This window comes from Gracilinanus agilis, chromosome 4, assembly GCF_016433145.1.
Source record: "Gracilinanus agilis isolate LMUSP501 chromosome 4, AgileGrace, whole genome shotgun sequence".
Classification (NCBI taxonomy): Eukaryota; Metazoa; Chordata; class Mammalia; order Didelphimorphia; family Didelphidae; genus Gracilinanus; species Gracilinanus agilis.
In genome coordinates, this window is record NC_058133.1 from 169,201,465 (window position 1) to 169,220,539 (window position 19,075).

Here is a 19,075-nt window from a genome sequence, read left to right on the forward strand (position 1 = left end):
AAACCAAATCCATTAGATAATCTATAAGTCTTATTACTTTAGCTACTAAGGTCCTATTTCTATTTCCCTACTATCGATAACTTTCTGTATTCCTCTACTTTGGGAATGACAAGGTCCAAAAATCAGAGTAGGTGAGAGCCATGACAAGCTCGGTCAGTTGTTAAAGGATTACTGAGCCTTGGCTCCCTCTCATCTTTATATGCCATTTCTACTCTTTCATTTCATTATGAAGAGGTAAGAAGGAGCAAAAATTATCAACCCTTAGAGAAGAATTAGATTTTTTAAATTTGCTTGTCCTGATCCAAGAACTCAGGTCTCTTAACACCAAGTTCAAAGCCTACCCTGCACCGTCACAACACACCATCTCTACTAGCAGCTTCCTTTTCTCTATCTCTGCTTAATGGGCTAAGAACCTACCTGAGTTTTGGAGTACACAGAACCCGAAATATCTGGCACGCCTGTATTACTGGAGGTGACTGACACACCTGAAAAAGGAAGAAATAGATAAGAGGGTTAACATAGCTGACTGTCCTTTGCCCTGGTCCCTGAGTTAGTGGGAGTGAGAAGTGGATGGATAGGGATGGTCAAGGTAATGGTATCTGAGGCTCTTCCAGCTAAGTCACTGCAGGGGAAGCTTCAGTTCAGTTCTAAGTATTAAGAGCCCATAATACAAGGGCCCCCTAAGAATTAGCTTGGCTCGTCCGAGTATGGGGTAAAAGGTGAAAAGTCCAGCTTCCAGCGAAGCCTACATCCAGACCAGAGTAACATGAACAATCTCCAGGACCCTCTGTCCCAAATCCCAACAGGAATTCAATCGCTTTTAAAGTTAACTTAAAAATCATCTCACCCTTCCACTTTTCCACCCAATTATGTCTACCTCAATAGGCTCCAAAGCTCTATCCAAGTACCAAGGAAATTCCTGGGCCCCAGAGCCATGCCAAGGTGAATGTCAAAACAGAAGAGGCCGACTCAGGACTCAGCCTCTATAACCAGTCTCCCTTACCTGACCTCCATGCTCACTCAAAAGCGGTCAGTTTCAACTTACTCACCCCAATTTTCCCAGAGGCCTTGCCTCTGCTAGAAGTCTACAGGTTAAACAAACTAACACACAGATCACCATGTAGGCTCCAAGGATAGAGGTCACTGTTCACATGGATCAGAGAATTCAAACGCAATTTACAGAGTCCCATCATGTTAGTTGCCAGTTTAAAGTCAGATATCCTGTCTCACATATTCCTTACTGACAGGAAGTCCCTCCTCCTGCTGTAGTTCCAGGGGAATCAGAGAGGGATACAAGCCAACTTCTATAGTAATCAAACCACAACTAAAGATCCCTCCATCTATATCCTTATGTATAGTTTATTTCCTATCCTGTAACACATGGGGTGCTCATTCCAGGCCTAGAATCCAGGTTCTCCTTTCCATTCAAGCCCACCTTGTCAGCGTCCAGTCATCTCAAAATGGAGCCTAGATACCCCACTAAGGCCTTTCCAAAAAGAGGAGGGTCATTCAATCCAGAGAAATCCCTCCCCCACAAAAACCCAGGCCAGACAACATGCAGGAAGCTCCCAAATGACGACAAATATTTATTTCCCTTTTCCCAGGAAAGTCCTCATTTTATCTTAAGAAAGGCAGCATGGATAGTTGAGAGGGAAAAGGACAAAGAACCCAGTCAGTAATATTTCCTTTAAGCCCTCAGTGTTTTTCTCTCCTAAATTTGAAATGGAAGCAGAATTCCTTACTTCCAAGTAAGTATTCCAGGGCAAGGGCCCAGTTACAAGGACCTAAACTTAAGGGCAAGTGTGTGAGAGAGCAGGATTGTTGTTAGATTAGATGAGACTAATTTAGAAGGTAAACCCAAAGGCAACACAGATTTGCCTTTATTGCTATTCTCTAAAACAGTGGTTCCCAAACTTTTTTGACCTACTGCCCCCTTTCCAGAAAAAAAATATTATTTAGCTCCCTGGAAATTAATCTTTTAAAAAATTTTAATAGCAATTAATAGGAAAGATAAATGCACTTGTGGCCATCACTGCGCCCCCTGCATCACTACAGCACCCACCAGGGGGCAGTGGTACCCACTTTGGGAATCACTGCTCTAGAGTCAGCTAGCCAATACTGCTGGGCTCCCCTTGGGAAATCAGGGGTCAGTGATACAACAGGGTTTAGGGAAGGGCTAGGTTTTCCATTTGTGGAAGGGGAAAAATATGGGTCCTCTAATGACATCCTGTCTAGCTCTCATCAGAGGCCACTGGAAATAAATCCCCAGTTCCCATAATTCATAGCTATTTGAGGCAGAGGTAGAGAAAGAAGAAAATCCTGTCTCACAACTAAGAAGTAGGCAAAGAAATTAAGGTTAACAACAAAAGAACTTAGAAGAGAAATGGCAACTCCTTCACCTCAATGAAGGTACCGGGCAAAATCCTCAAGATGGCACATGCCTTTCTCCCCACCCCAAAGGAAGTTTTAGATATATAATATATATATTATATATATATCAACATAATGTGAAAGGTTGTAACAGGAGAAACAGTATGAACACATCTTCCCTTAGGAGGGTGGATTACAAACACCTATGACTGGGAAAGTTGATCAAATTTCCATATCATATCATTTACGGGTTTCAATAAGCTTAGGAGAGACGTGAAAAAGTAGGCTTCTGACTAGCAAAGAAGAGAAAATTGGGAAGAGACTGTTCAATGAATTTGACACCCTTCCTCCCTCCCTCCCAAAGAAGGGTCTAGTCCCAAACCCAAAATGACTCCATAAAATGAAGACTGATTGTGTGTAAGCTGGGTTGGGAAAGGAGCCAAGGAGAAGACACTGACAAAATGTTACCTACAGGTCTTCAGTTATATCCAGAAATTCTTGAGGACCACTAAAGAGTCACATGTCCTTGAAGGAAAAGAGGCAGAGTGCCCTACCTCTGACTAGAAAGGATTCATAACGGGACTAAAACATACATTAAGTGGTTGCTAATGACCAAATCATATCCAAGTCAGTCACTTGGTCTCCAAGAGGCAGAAAGAGCAGTTAAGCTACTGAAAACTTTTCCTAAGTTCTGGATCCCCAACATAAATTCGTCTACCTTTTACCATAGGTGCTACCCAAAACACCTTGCCTTAGGGTAGAGACAAAGAGAGGGATGAATGGAAAGGTGAATAGAGAGTAAGCTAGGGAAATCAGGAGTTTCCTACAAATTTAGATTTCCTCAACCAACCAATAGGCTGGGAACTGAAATTGCTACTCTCTTCCTGAGAAAGCCACAATGTACCAAAAATTTAACCAGTGGCCTCTCTGGCTGTGCTGGGGGTTTGACTGATAAGATTATCCTTCCACCCCTCCAGCCCCCACATCCACAGCACAACATTAGCTCCTATTGTCCAGAGACATGCACGGAAAGAACGCCAGAGTTAGCTAAAGAAATACCACAGTTTATTGAAGACTACAAATATTTGTTACAAGTTGAGAAACTACATGCCTTCCAGAAATCAAAAGCAACAGCAGGTGTGTGCATTGTGGCTTCAGAGGCACTGCACCGCTTGTACTCGAAATGGTTAAGACAGGGTCAGACACACTGGGGTAGGGAAGGGGGGGAGGGAGGAGGGGCAGGATCAAAAGCCCAGAAGGTATCCACCAACTCATTCCCCCAAGCCACGAAGGCCTTGGCCTCAGCTCAGCAGGCTCTCCTCAGTGGTCTGGTTTCTGAAACAAGACTTCAGTGCAAATTCACACACACACACAAAACACAGCCCCCAGCCATGGGCCAAATTAGCTCTCAGCCGTCCAGAAATGCTTGTAAGGGGGTGGATATTTTCTTCCTAAAAGGAATCAGATACATAAAAATAAATGAATTTAAGAGGTTGATAAGGGATGGGGAATGACCAGAATCCCCTATAGGGTTGGGGAAATGGGACTTCTGAAAGGAATCACATCAAGTTTCCAAAATCTGGGGGTAAGGGGAAGGGGTGGAGGGAGGCATAACAAAGCTTCCCCCCCCCATCCACCCTTAGTTTTTCTGTAACCACAGGACCATAAAACCCCATATATCTTGTCCTCTCAGATTTCTGACCCTGGCCCAGCCAGTATCTAAAGCTAAAGCTTGGTGATAGGAATAATAGAGTTTATCCTCCCCTATCAAGTCAAATCTCCCAGGTGCTTGGGGTAGAGATTCTCTGCTCAGTAAAAAGGGGTAGATGGGCTTAGGACCTGGGTAAGGAGTGGCCCGACAGGACTTTCCATAAATTCCATAAAACTAAGTCACACAGTACAGTGTCATGCCTCCACCCGACTAAAAGTAGTTCCTGAGGTAGTCACGTGCCCCATTTCTGTTTTTAAAAAATCTGGAATTGTTTACCCACCTGGTGCCCACAGAGAGGGGGAGAGCACAAAGCTGCTGCCTCCAGATTATTCTGGAGCTGAGACTGAGCTGAAGGCTCTAAGGGACTCATAAGGAGGCAAACCCCACTCCTACCAATGCAACATTCTCTTTCCCATACACAACTGAGCCTGCAAGCCGCTGAAAATGAAGAATAAGACTAAGAAAATCAGGCAGGTGCCAGGCAGAATGTCTTTCACCCCATCATCTACTTGAGGGGCTACCACCATCTCCCTGCAATCTACTCTTTTCATGGTTAAGCTCAAAAACACAAGTCATTAAAGGGCTGTCTCCTCAGCACAGACATGCAATCAGGTTTGTGCAAAGAGAACGGCCATAAGACTGAAAGAACCTCTGAAAAGATACAACTCTCCTAGCCCACTCCCTTTCTAGTTCTTCCTGTACTACTACTAACCCTCCACCCCCTAAACTTCACTACCTGTTCTCTTATCTGAGGAAAAGAAAAGGAAACCACAGGAAAAACCCAGGCACATAAAAAGAACAGCACTGAGCCAGCCACAGCCTCCTGAGGACATACTCAATCCTAGGTACATTGAACCTCTCTCTCCCCTGGAGTTTACTAGTGCCACACAAATTGCCACCTGCCTCCAGTGACATCATCTGAACCAATTCTCAGGTCCTTTTGCCCAACAGCACTGCTTTCCCCATGTTACTACTAGCCATGCTAACTGGGTAGCAAATACATGCCCTGAGCATAGGCCAACTTCAGGGAAGTGGGTACTAGAACACAATGCCAAGCTTTTTTGCTGGAGCTCTACAGGGGCTAAAGGCACCTAAGGGTCAACTGTCCAATGTCTAGCACCTCTCCTTCATAGGATTCTTCAACCCTAACTCTCTGACTCCTCCAAGACTGCCCCCATAGCCAATTCCCTCTGAACACCAAGACATCTGGGATCAAGTTGGGCTTACCAGTGTTGTATCCATGAGATCCATACCCACTTGGCTGTTGGAAAGGGGTGGCCGATGCGTTCACACTGACATTCACACCATGCTGCTTGGAAGAGGTAGGAGCGACCTAAAAGGAAATGGGGTGGGGCCTTAGTGATCTGGAAGGACAGCCCCACCTCTGTTCCATGGGCCTAACTCACAGCAGTAGACTAGTCAGTTCAAAGGGGGAACTTAACTCCATTGTGGAATGTGGGATGTTCACTTTACTACCTGGATGAAAGGTCTAAGAACCTACCAATGTTGTCAAGAATGATCAAGTGAAGGTAACTGGGGGGGAGGGAAGTTCAGGCTAGCAACATATCTGTGGGAAAAAACTAGATGAGAACACATTCCTCATTTATTCTACAAAGTAATGAATAGTCATTATCCCCAAAGCTTTGGGGTCAATAATGCCTTCCCACCTACTGATAGAGCCACTGGGGAAGAGTCAGTTTGAGTGAAGGAAGATCTGGAAAGTTCTCCTCCAGGAAATGATCAAGGTAAGGTACTCACAGGGAATACAGCAGGCCCATACTGGAAGGTGCTGGGGAGGCCCGGGACCCCTGTATAGTATGGCAGGCTGGTGTAACTGTAGCCAGGAGGCAGCGCCGGGTTCAGGAATGTCTGCTGTGTGGTATGGTGAGTCTGTGTCTGATTCTGCTGAGGCTGTGCCAGGGTTGTGGCTGGGGCTGGGGATGAGGCATCTCCACGGCCGAACTTCGAGAGGTCACCTGTGCCAAGAAAGACTAAATGTACAAGGGTCCCTTCACCTCTCAAGTCAATGTGGAATTACATGTTCCTTGGGGGTATCTTTTCAAGGCTGCAAAAATGTAGTAACAACTCAAGTAACTTACACAGTGTCATATTTTAAATTTAATAATAAAGGTGAAATGAAAACCCAGGTCCTGACTCTTTTCCTCATCTACATATCCCATGGGCTTCTAAGGACCATGTAAAGGTTTCCTCTGCCTATTTCTGGATACCAGTGAGTCAGAGATGCCATTCTCTCCATCTGGAATCTTTTATCTTCCTTACTTTCTTCCATTCCTAGCTATCAAATTCTGTACCTCTCTGACACTCCCGACTATTGAGTACACACCAAGTGAACATTGAGAACAACAATCACATTCAAAAACATTTCCTGAATGCCTATTACGTGGAGGGCACTACAGTGGACACTGAAGGTGACGATGCTCCAGCTGGCCCATGGGACAACAGTAAGGGATTTTTAGGATATATCCCTCAAAATTCTGCATAGCTTCTTCTGCTACACTGGTAATCTATACTCTCTTTCATCGCTCTGGAGATGGGGCTGCCTTTGCACTCATTGGCCATGTCTCACCAAAGCTAGCTTCCCTTCTCCATTAAGTGCATACACATGGGTGAAAGAGAGAGATAGGGTCAGTGAAGAGAATAAAGGATTAAAACATAAAAGCTATATTGACACAGTCCTTCACTGCTACAAAGCCTATTACATGTATTCTCTCAGGATTCTTAGCCCTGTCAGAGATTCTTCCAGATAAAGACAACAAAGCTCAAAGAGATTAAGCAATGAGATCACATGGATCATGATCATTCTGACTCCTAGGTCAGGGTATCAAGATAATCTCAGATCAGAGAAACTAAAGACCAGAGAAACCAGACATCTAAAAAGCAAAAAGACTGCCATCAGTAGAAAGACAAGGAAAGAAAGATGAGCTCAAGTAGCTACAGATTAGAAGATGCAGTCATGAGGGTCAGTGCATTTTCCCAGAAAAGCTGGTGAACAGCAGAACCATAAGCACAAAAGGAAAAGCTGGGAAGAAGCCATAGCAACATGCCATTTCCACTAGCAGTCCAAAGTAAACATTTTATATTTGTTCTAATTCCTTCTTGATGCTGACTATACAATTCAAAGGCAAATCCCATGAGCTCCCATTATGTCCAGCCCCATCCAAAACCTACCAGAGTAAGGGTTGCTGGCCAGGCTACCATCCCTCCCAGTCAGCGGAGTGGTAGGTGTAGGGAACGGGATGCTGTAGTAATCCTAGAAAACAGAACAAGGAGAATGAGACTCCATGCCTTAGCCCCCATCCCAGTGATTCTCCAGAGGATAAGAAACAAGATGTCAGAGTAATGTGATACAGCCAACCACTGATAGTGCTGGCTATAGCTCACAGCAGTTCTGCTTCCTCTGGCACACACTGTCCCCCCTGCGTGACTACAGGCAGAGTCACACAAGGTCTACTGGTGTGCCAGTTTAAGTAGCCCAAGTACCTACAAGGATCCTTTATCCTGATCTATATCCTAGGCGTGCCGAAGTCCTTTCCTCAAGAGTCACAGACAAGATTATTTTCTTGAGCAAATAGATATCACTCTGGAGTACAAAACCTTTTCTCAAGGAGAAAGTAAGATACCCAGAGTCCCAGGACACTGAGGAATGTTGGATAGAAGTCTCAACTTGTCATATAATTCTTATTGCATTAAGAAGTAACTTCTCATAAATTCCTAATTTCTCTGAGCACCTTATCAGGACTCTACCCCACATACTCACCAAGGGGAATCTTGTCTGAAGCATCTGTAAGTCGTCATAACCATACACTTGTGGCTGAAAGATACAGATGTTATCTGTGATGAGGGAAGGTTAGTCACTGGACCCTTCCTATACCATACTCAAAAATATGGCAAGGACAGGCCAAGAAAAGAGTCAAGAGAAACCAATAACCAGCTTCAAAAGAGAAATTCCATTCTATCTCCTAAATGAGAATAATTCCAAAAGACCAGAAAAGAACACATATGATTTACTTCTTTTTTAAAGGGGAAAAAAGCAAAAGGCCCAAGACGGTAATTTATGCATGATCATACTGTTAGTGGTAGAGTGAATAGCTAGATGACTCAGTGGATTGAGAGTCAAGCCTAGAGACAAAAGGTCCCCAACCCAGAACACTTACTGTGTGACCCTGGGGCAAGTCACTTAGCCCCAATTGCCTAGGCCTTCTGTTTTAGAATTTTTAATAAAATGGGAGAGAGGAAGGGAGGGAAGAAACCCATTAATCAATTTTTATCCACCCTTTTCAAAATCTGGTATAAAATCTCTCTCCTAAAAAGCCTTGTCAAATAACTATATATTCTGTCATTCAGTGACACCTCAGTTCTAAGTTCATGCTAGGATTTTTGAACTTGCATGAATTTCAATTAACATTCTTGGAATCAGAAAGTTAAGATATGTTCAATCTTCTGGTAAGTCTGGAGTCTACCATGACAAAGCAAAAAATTCAATCTCAAGTTTTTCCCAAAGGGTGTCAAAGACATGGAGAGGAAAATAATTTTCTCCAGAGAAACTGAGAAAGATCCCAAATTCAAACTACTAAAGAGCCATTACAGAAATGAATGGTGGGGAAAGCCTGATTAGAACTCATTTATCTTCTGGTTTTAGGAACCCCCCCCCCCAATCTAAACTCTTCTTTTTATCTGATTCCAATTAGCTTATTCTGGAATATTCTTATTATAGTATCTCCTCTGTAGACAACTATGAAGCTAAAGAGGAGGGAAAAAGAAGGACATCCTTACTCTTCAGAGAGATATCTCCCAAATCCCACTTACCGGGTAGGCATGTAACAGCCCTGGAGCCATGATATATGGATTAGGCAACAACGGTGGGACCCCAGGAGGAAGGTTTGGGGGAGCTTTTCCTGAAAGAGAAAGGACACTCCTAATATGATAAATGACCATTCCTTGTCCTCTTTAACTCAAAGGGGTACCAGGTATCTCCCAAATAGGGCTACCTGAAGTCGTGGCGACTGAACTTCTGGTTGAGGCGGTGACGGTGGAATTACTGCCCAGGCTAAGGCCTAGACTACTGCCACTGTTGAGACTGGATGAGACGCTGACCACAGGGGGAGGCGCCGAGACTGTGCTGGATGCAGTGGAGAAAGTGCTGGAGGAAGAATGGAGACTCGCCTCACTTTCAACGCTTGTGTGCTACAAAACAACAGGAGATAGAGAAGTAGAAGGGAAGAGAAATTGGCACTTTAGGTAAGAAGTCCAAGACCCTGCTACTAAATAAGTAATGAGCACATCTAATCAGAAGAGCTGAGAGATTACAAGAACACCCCATTCCAATGCAATGGGAAGACTATAACCCCACCTTGCTAGCAGAGGTCTGAGGATTATCTAAGAGTTACTCCAAAAATCAGGAAAGGTAACTAACGCAACTACTATGGAAACTTCTTACAAGGTATCTGAGAAGCTATGCTAATTAATATGGGAGGGAGCAAAGTTAAGAACTAAAGATGCCATTCCTGGTGTTAGGGAATGTTACATGGTCATGCATCACGGCTTCCTTTTTGTTACTCTGTCTTCTAAGAGAGACCATGTGGGAGAGGAAAAAAAGGCCTTAAACTTCTAAATATAATCATAATCTCAACTTAAAGATAAAGTGATAGAAAAATAAAGTGACTTGGCTTAAGGTCACAAACAAGACATTTAACAGGAATCTGAATTCAGACCCCCAAATTGTTCCTGCTTTCATTATACCACAATCTAAGACAGGGATGTGCAAAAGCTGTTTCTGCCTAAGTAACCAGCCTCTGCCAGAAAAAAACAAGATGAGAATGTGGCACCCACCAAAACATGTCTCATATCCAAAACAATCCTTGTAACATAAGTGCTAAGTTACTCCATCATCCAGGAAAATAGTCATATCAGGTCAGAAATTAAATATCTACTCAAATACAATGACAACCGGGAACCCCATAAAAAATTAGCATTGTATAATGGAAAGAACACAGATCTGGAATCAGAAAATCTGAGTTCAAAATAAAGAATTTAAAGACCTGTCATGTGCAGGAGAAATTAGATTTGTTTGTTTTGGCCTCAAATAGAATAACCAGGTATAAATTACAAAGAACAAAATTAGAATGTCAGGAAAAACTTCCTAATAACCAGAGCTACCCATACATGGAAATGATAATCTTGAGATGTGGTAGGTTCTCTCTCCTTAAATGTCTTGAATGCGAGTACGGGCAGCTGTACTCTTGTGGGGATTCCTTTGGAGCACAATTTTGACAAGATGCCCACTGAGATCCTTTCCAACTTTCAAAATTCAGACTCTCAGAAATCATGATTATTGGTAACCTTAAGCAAGCTCCTTAACCACTTTGGGGCTAAGTTCCCTCATTTATAACATGAAGAGGTTGAGTTAAAGGATATTAGTAATTTCTTCCAACTCTAAATACTATGGACCTATAATCTCAAGAGAAAGAAGAAGTACCTTCATCATTAGAATGGTAAAAGGATCTTAAAGGCAAGTAGTATTTTAAATTTAGTCAGTCAATAAATATCTACTTAGCACTTACTATGTGGCAGGGATTATGCTAAGCACCAAGGATGTAAAAGAGGCAAAAGACAGTCCCTGTCCCTAAGGAGCTCATAATTACTAAAGTTTCTCAAATACCTGGGAGTTTTATAGACTCTCAAAAAATTCAAATTCCAACTATAATTCCTAGCAAATTTAGGCCTAATAAAATCATGCTGTATAGTCTAGGAATTAGGTGGTCAGCTTTGCTACTAGGCAACTCAATTAACCTCTCCAGGCCTCAGTCTGGTGGGTAGGCGAAATTGAGTTCCAGAGTAGATTGAATTTTTGAAAGGAGATCAAAAAACACCTACCCAAATTCTCCTCTCTAGAAAAGATAAGGATTTTGAAACATCTTGTTTAATTAGTACTCTAGGACAAAGCCACTTTGGGGGAAATGCCACAGACAGGTGATAAAATTCTGCTGTTAAAAGTTCCACATATGCCCCTCCATTTTAATGGTTCAGACTAGGATGTAATGCACATGCCAGGCCAAGTTAAAAGGAAATCATAACATAACAGCAAGGAATCACACAAGGCTGACTGAGTCAAAAGATCATGGATGGCCTCTGAGGTATCTTCTAGCTCTTAATCTATGACCTTATGATCTAACCTCAGGGCCTTGAATAACTCTCAACAAATTGAAGAAAAAGGTGCCACTCTGCACTGGTAAAAGGAGTTGCCTAAACCAATGAAATTATAGGTCTAAAAAAAAAAAAAAAGATAAATAAGCATTTGGCAACTTTCAAGAGCCACCCAAAGTTCTGAAATAGAACAAATCTAGGTGATACATTGACTGGAATGAGAGGTCCGGAGTCAAGAATATTCAATTTCCCTTGTTCAAATCTGGCCTCAGACATTTTATTAGCTATGTGATCCTGGGCAAGCCACTTAACTGTTTGCCTCAATGTCCTCATCTTTAAAATGAGTTAGAGAAGGAAACAGAAAATCACTCCAGTACCTTTCTCAAGAAACCCCCAAATAGGGTCATGAATGTTGGACGTGACTTGAACAAAACTACTAAAGCACTGGTGCACCCCTCAATGTTATATTCTCTTACCCTTTACTTCACTTGCCATCACCCTGTCACCTCTATCCTCTTGTCTCATTCTCACTTGTAATCACCTGAGCTCTTAAGAAAATGTGTTTAAAAAAAAAAAAAAAAAAAAAAAAAAAAAAAAAAAAAAAGCAACCTGAAGTAACCTTTGTACATCAAGGAATTTGGAAGGCAGGTATGTAGGAAACTGGCACCACTTAGTAGTTCAACATGTATCTACTAAGTGCCTACTATGGATAAAGTACTCATTTTCACCTACACACACACACACACACACACACACGCACGCGCACACGTGCACACACAATTCATTTCATATCAATCTTTTTAAAATCATTTTTATTTTATACAGGAATTAAGTGACTAAACTAAGGAGCACAAAGTAAGTTGCATAGAAGTGAAGAATAAAGAATTTCCTGACAAGAAGCAGTAAACATGAGGAAGTCCTATTCCCCAGCTGCAATGTCAACTTACACTCACCAAAAGAGTTGATGCTGAAGTTCGCCCAGACGATGATGATGACGAAAGTGTATTCTGTTGGGTAGATAATGTGCTAGACAGAAAAAAAGAAAGTGCTATCAGTCAAAGGATTTCAGCCATTTATTTCTTCTTGGGATGCTATCAGGCAAGGAATCATGAAAAAAGGAGGGGAACTAGAGGGCCATCAATTACTCTATTTGATCAGTAAAACAAGTGGTTGTTGGAAAATGAAGGAATCTCCTTTTTGTCCCCAAATTTGTGTTGTTTTTTTTTTAACCCTTACTTTCTGTCTTGGGAACAATTCTTAAGATAGAAAGGCAAAGGGTAGACAAATGGGGTAGCTAGGAAAATGTCTCAGGCTAGATTTGAACCCAGGTCTTCTCAACGCTAGCCCTGGTACTCTACCCACTGTGCCACCAAGTTGTCCCCTGCCTCCAAAGTTTTTAAGTTGTCTGATTACAGCAAAATCAGGGCTATAGTAACCTCTGTTAATAATAATGACCTTCACTGATTTATAGAATTTTAAGGTTTACAAAATGCTTCCCATGGACTTATTTAATTTGAGCTCAACAAGATCATTCAACTAGAAGATGTTTGAGGTAGAATTTGAAACCCTTCCTGACTTCAAATTGAACACTCCATATGGCTCAGTAGACCCTCTGTTGAGTGTTAGTAAGGACCCCAGAAGACTACTGTGACCAACAGCATCCCTATCCATTCACCTGCTGTGTTGAGTGGTGGTAGTATTTGGAAGCTCCTCACTGTGGCTCAAACCACCCAATGCAGATGAGTGCTGATTGGCTGTGGTCAGCAAGGAAGCTGCAGATACTGTGTCATTGAGAGGGGGGATGCTGGGAGCAGAAGGTGAGTCAGATTTCACCGCAGGGCCAGTAGCACCTAAGGAGAAAGGGGAAAGAAAAAGGAAATTAAAATTATAGAAAAAAGAAAGGTAGGAAAAGAGTAAAGAGGTGGCCACTATTCAAAGTTGCCTCAAGTACAAATGCAAATTATTCATAACAGTCCACTTTGATTTCTATAGTACCTATTTTCTTTCTTTCTCCCCTCCCCAACAAAAAACCCCTTCCCTTCCCTCATAGCATCAATACTGAGTGTTGGTTTCAAGGCAGAAGAGCAGTAAGGGCTAGGCAATGGGGGTTAAGTGACTTTCCCAAGGTCACACAGCTAGGAAGTATCTTGGGCCACATTTAAACCCAAGATATCCCTTCCCCAGGCCTGGCTCTCTATCCACTGAACCACCTCTCTGAACCCTTCATTTTAAACAAAACTTAGAATTCTCCCAGGAAGAATTTAAAAATATTTGTAAATGAATGTCTACCAATTACGAAATGATGTTGATTAAAAAAACAAACTTTGATTTACATTCTTTTTTTTTTTTTTTAAACTTTTATCTTGGGGGCAGCTGGGTAGCTCAGTGGAGTGAGAGTCAGGCCTAGAGACAGGAGGTCCTAGGTTCAAACCCAGCCTCAGCCACTTCCCAGCTTTGTGACCCTGGGCAAGTCACTTGACCCCCATTGCCCACCCTTACCACTCTTCCACCTATGAGACAATACACCGAAGTACAAGGGTTTAAACAAAAAAACAACTTTTATCTTCTGTCCTAGAATCAACATCATATATTGGTTCCAAGGCAGAAGATAAGTTAAGGGCTAGGCAATGGGGGGATTACGGTTGCTTGCCCAGGGTCACAAAGCTAGCAAGTGTTTGACACCTCATTTGAACCCAGAACCTCCCATCTCTAGGCCTGGTTCTCAATCTATCCCCCAGTACATGTCACTCTGAATCCATCATCATAAATAGCTTTAGTCCAAAGGGTATTTAGCCTTTACCTATAGGTGTTTTGTAAATGAGAATATTGGATGCATTGAGCACCCTTGTAAAGGTTGAAATTTTTACTTCCTCAAGTATTTTACATAAGAAAAAGTTAGGAAGGGGGGGAGAAAGATTGCTTTAATTCATTTCTACTCTGAAAGAGTTTTGTAATTTTTAACTCAGTTTCTTGATCAATACAATGCCCATATAATTTTTTAGAATGATTTTTAAATTTTTATCATTATTGTGTGCCAGAATTAGTAGCACAAATTAAATAGATTTTAATATGTGCATTTCTTTTCTATTTGAACCAAGTTTGTGAATTTATTTATTTTTTACTATACACCTTGGTTAACATTTTTGCTTTCTCATCCCTTCAATTTCTTTCATCTTGTCTAATTATTTACACCTGCACAAGTATAGATTTTAAAAAGCCATTAATGGAAACAAATTCTGATTCTTTTAAATTCCTTCTGCTAAAATCAACAATCAACTGAGTGTGTATCACATAGTATTAATGGATATGCTTAAAGATTGGCTCTACATGAATAAGAAACTTTATCTTTTTTATCCCAAGTCTTCTTCACCAATATCTAATGGCTTCCTGTAATTATGGAACATAAGTATATAGTACTCAACTGACAGAGAGCAAAACAGATGGGTTGTCTGATTTGTTCAATCTGCCAATATAACTTTCTTTTTCATGGACATCCTTGTAATAGCTTTATGTAATCCAGTTCGAGAAATGCTGGTTATACAGATACTAGAACAGAAGTTATAAAAACAAACAATAATCAAAAACCTTCAGTTACAGAGAAATCTGAGAAAACTCACCTTCAACAGATTGTGTGGTCTGTAACTGTGTGGCCTGCACGGAGCTGAAGCCATTCTGGAGCAAGAAATAGACAGACCTGAGTGAGGGGGGCAGGTTAGCATTTGCCCAGGCTCAGCCTCTACCAGCAAGCCTTCTCTTCCAGAATTCAGAGGAAATCTACAGGTTAATCAAAGGATTAACACTCCCCACACCCAGATAAAGACTGAGAAAAGGAATTTGTGGGAGTCTTAATAGGGAAGTTTTGGATGTATTAGGGGACAGTAAGTGATGGTTCCCAATCTACCAAGGAAACCCAGAGCCCTAAAAAGATGCTGGAAATGCTCAGAGCCCCAGACCAGTGATTCTTAGGGGGAATGTCTATGGAAGTAATGCAGTTCAGCCAAGCCATCAATTTGGCAGCCTGTATCTGGCAAATCACTCCACATTTCCTTTTGCATACACTGTCCCCCTCACCTGGCTATGAGGCAAAGCCAGATGAGGTCTACTGGTATGCACCTAACACTAGCAATCAGATATCCCAATGAGATGGGGCAGGCACTGGACTAGACACAAACCCTGCTCCATCAGCTGGGATCTTTACATTTATTCCTCCAAGGAGAATGATTCTTTGGTGCCAAGAGAACAGTTGTCAGCTGGGCTTGGCCCAATCGCAGCAATGTGCTCTCCTTTCCTGCTTCTGCCCAGGTGCTCCCCAAGGACCCTCTGCAGCATTTGTAGCAAAGTGAAATGTTGAACCATAAGGGATTTCGTCCCCTTGTTCTCCCAACCACCTCCCAGGGACTGCTAAACAACCTACCTTTGCCTGAGTCAGGTCCTTCTGGGGAGACGAGGAGATGGAGTTGGGGTACCGCCGAGTCTGTGTGGATCTCTGTTCGTAGAGCGGGCCCTGAGCACTGTTTTGGGAGGTATAGGTTGTCGACTGAATTGGGCCGCTCTGGTAGCCAGACTCCTGACTCTGGTTGGATGAGATTGTGGATGAAGACTCACTATGGGGGATGAACAGAGAAATACAATCACATAAGGAAAGGAAAAGATCAAACTTACTAATAGGCCAGAGTTGTCAGGAAGGGCCCTACTAAGCTACAGGGCTATCTCAGTCTCCATAGAGAAATCCTGCAATATCACCAAATGTAAATCTCCCCAATTCCTCAAGGCAACTGCCAGGATACAACATATGCTCATAATACCAGGGGCATAGGCAATGATAAGGTTTAGAAAACCTGATGGTAATTTTGATTAGAAGGCACAAAGGATTCACCAAATGTAACACTAAGGATCTTAGATATCAAGAGTTCAAACTCCAAATCCATATAGGAACCTCAACAACATTCAATCCTAAGTAGTTCTAATAGGTAGCATTTATATAGCACTTTGTGGTTTGCAAAATACTTTATCTCATTTGATCTTCATAAGCAGACAAGGTAGGTGATATTACAAATGAGGAAACTAAGGCTGAGGTTAAGTGATTTGTCCAGAGTCACATAGCTATGAGTTAAACTCAGAAAGAACCAAGTTTAAATCCATTCTATCCATACTCCACCAACCTGCAAAGTACCATGTTATAGTCTGTATCAGGCTTATAAATTCCCTTGCAAGTAGTCATTCAGCTTAAATTTACTTCCCTCTTATTTCTTTCTACCTATTTGGTCCTAATTTTGTTAAGCAGCAAAACTTTCAACATCAAGCTACTTCCTGTTCCCTTGATAGCTAAACAACAGAGGGACACAAAATATGTTTTGCACCTCTTCTCCTTAAGGAGATAAGATATTCCTGATCTTTAGTTTTCCCTCTTTTTAGGAGAAAAGAAAAATCCACAAAGAAGAATATGAATGGGAATAAGTGCCTCATCCAATGAATATTCACATTTTTAGCCCTAAGCTGAGGATTCATCCTCAATTACTCAAGTTAAGAATATTTAACTTCAGGATCACTTCCTGGGAGCTCAATTAACACAACATTTACTAATATAACTATAAAGGTCACTGACAGGGTATCCTTGAGATGATCTAGTTTCATTCCCCAGGAGCCCTCTTATTTCCCAATACTTTATTCAATCTCATTCTTCACTTTAGGCCTTTAAAAAGACAAGTAATTAATAATTACTTGGAAAGAGTCTTTTCACACCTGCCAAGTAAGTGGCTACAAGAGGACAAGATCATATAAGTCCAAGGTTTTCTTTATGTTACCTTTTTCCTAGGGGGCTATGAAAAGAAACAGAAGAGTCTACTTGCTTCCTTTGGGACACCAGCCCCACTTTTCTGGGGGTTCAAAATCACAAACTTCAGTGGCACAAGATTTATAGGAGACTGAGAAGGGCTATATATATTAATCACATTTTGTAAAAATAGATAGGCTGATCTCAGGCAAATGCTGCTCATTTCTGAGTTGGGCCTAGTTATCCTCAACCTTCCAGAAACATGGAGATCACTGTGGTACAGGGGCTGTCCAGTTAATCATCCCTTACTCTAACTATACGAATGATCCAACTTTCCCCCCAGATCTGTTAACATCTTTTATGTCAATTACATTGTGCAACTTCATGCACATTACACATTAGTCCCCTCCCCACACATACACTTAAAATAGCACTTAAAGTGGGTAGGAAAAGGAATAAGCATTTATATAGACATATCTATTATATCCCAGGCACTGTACTAAACACTTTTTATAAATATTATCTCATTTGGTCCTCACAACAACCCTACAAGGTAGGTGCTATTATTATCTATATTTTATTACAGTTGAAGAAACAGACAAACAAGATAAATGACTTGTCCAGAGTCACACAGCAAGTAAGCGTCTTGAGACTGGATTTGAACTGCAGTCTCCCTGTCTCCAGGTTCAGTGTTCTATCTCTTATACCACTAGCTGCCTCCAAAAAGCAAGCTGTTCATTTGTGTTGAAATCTATACTTAACATGTCATCTGCATTAAGTCTGAAGAATTACCAGAATATACTAATATATACCAAAAAAGCATATATTACTACTTCTTTAAAGGAAATGAGCGATGACCCTGATAGTGTTGATTTAAAGCACTTCTAAAAACAAGAACATCAATTAACTAAAATAAAATTCTCTGAAAGATGTACCTTCAATTTTTCCTTCCCTATCCCAAACAGATTTAGGATAGTCCATATCTATGATCAACAGTCTCAAAGTGACATGAACCGAAACCACAAGGCAGCAGGCAGATTTGACTTGTACCTTGCAGTGCTGGTATAGAGGCTGCTTGGAGTCTGACTTGAGGAGGCGCTCGTGGTAGGAGTGGACTCATACTCTGAGAGGACAGGTTCTGACCCAAACTGTAATGCCCCAAACTGCAGGTTTAGCCCTGAGATATCCGCTGAGCCAGGCATCTCCACTGCCAGAGCAGGAATCTGTAGAAAAGAGGCATAGGAAGAAGGGTTTGTTTTGTTTTGTTTTAATCATTTTATTTTTTTCCCAATTACATGTAAAAACAATTTTTTTAAACATTCTTTTTCTTAAGTTTTGAGTTCCAAATTCTATCCCTCTCTTAACCCTCCCCCTCTCCCTGAGATGGAAAGCAATCTAATAAAGATTTTACATGTGCAATCATGTAAAACATTTTTCCACATTAGTCATTTTGGAAGAGGTCGCAATTGAAAAGAAAAAGTAGTAGAAAGAAAAAAGTAATACTGTATGGTGTTTCAAGTGCATTTAGATTCCAGTATTTAGGGGGCAGATGGCATTCTGAATAACTGTGACTGTCTTGAATCACTACATTGCTAAGAATAACTAGGTCACTCCCAACCATTCATCAAAAAAATATTGCCATCACTGTACAATGTTCTTCTGGTTCTGATTATTTCACTTTGCATCAATTCATGTTCATCTTTCCAGATTTTTCTAAAAGCATCCTGCTTGTCATTTCTTATAACACAACAGTACTCCATCACAATCATGTAGAAGGTTTTAGTTTTTTTTTAACCCTCACCTTCTGTCTTAGATTACTACTGTGTATTGGTTCCAAAACAGAAGAGCAGTAAAGACTAGGCAATGGGGACTGAGTAATTTGCCCAGGGTTACACAGCTAGGAAGTGTCTGAGGCCAGATTTGAATACAAGACCATCTCTAGCCCTGGTTCTCAATCCACTGAGCCACATGGCTGCCCCCTGAGGGCATGAGTCTTAACCAGTTCATAAAGTTACACTATTTTATAATTTTGGAAGATTTCACAGTCACATATTACT

General features: G+C 41.5%; 1 protein-coding gene and 2 non-coding genes across 9 annotated transcripts in view; all 3 read right to left on the bottom strand.

Annotated features, from left to right (window-relative positions):
• The window catches only part of UBAP2L (ubiquitin associated protein 2 like), a 50,107-nt gene that overhangs the window by 2,683 nt on the left and 28,349 nt on the right, over window positions 1-19,075 (bottom strand). For all 7 annotated transcript variants that reach the window (XM_044676395.1, XM_044676394.1, XM_044676393.1 and 4 more), the window contains exons 15-26: window positions 18,069-18,241; window positions 15,660-15,849; window positions 14,863-14,917; window positions 12,921-13,095; window positions 12,199-12,271; window positions 9,091-9,286; window positions 8,909-8,997; window positions 7,860-7,913; window positions 7,271-7,352; window positions 5,840-6,057; window positions 5,309-5,414; window positions 418-485 (exon numbers count right to left, since the gene is read on the bottom strand). In XM_044676395.1, coding sequence (XP_044532330.1) covers window positions 418-485; window positions 5,309-5,414; window positions 5,840-6,057; window positions 7,271-7,352; window positions 7,860-7,913; window positions 8,909-8,997; window positions 9,091-9,286; window positions 12,199-12,271; window positions 12,921-13,095; window positions 14,863-14,917; window positions 15,660-15,849; window positions 18,069-18,241 — 1,479 coding nt within the window. The remainder of the gene's footprint in view (window positions 1-417; window positions 486-5,308; window positions 5,415-5,839; window positions 6,058-7,270; window positions 7,353-7,859; window positions 7,914-8,908; window positions 8,998-9,090; window positions 9,287-12,198; window positions 12,272-12,920; window positions 13,096-14,862; window positions 14,918-15,659; window positions 15,850-18,068; window positions 18,242-19,075) is intronic.
• Window positions 7,429-7,563, bottom strand: LOC123248234. Its single transcript, XR_006506304.1, has one exon. It is a non-coding gene; the product is annotated as a small nucleolar RNA SNORA58 (small nucleolar RNA).
• On the bottom strand, window positions 15,219-15,358 carry LOC123248235. The gene has a single exon (XR_006506305.1). It is a non-coding gene; the product is annotated as a small nucleolar RNA SNORA58 (small nucleolar RNA).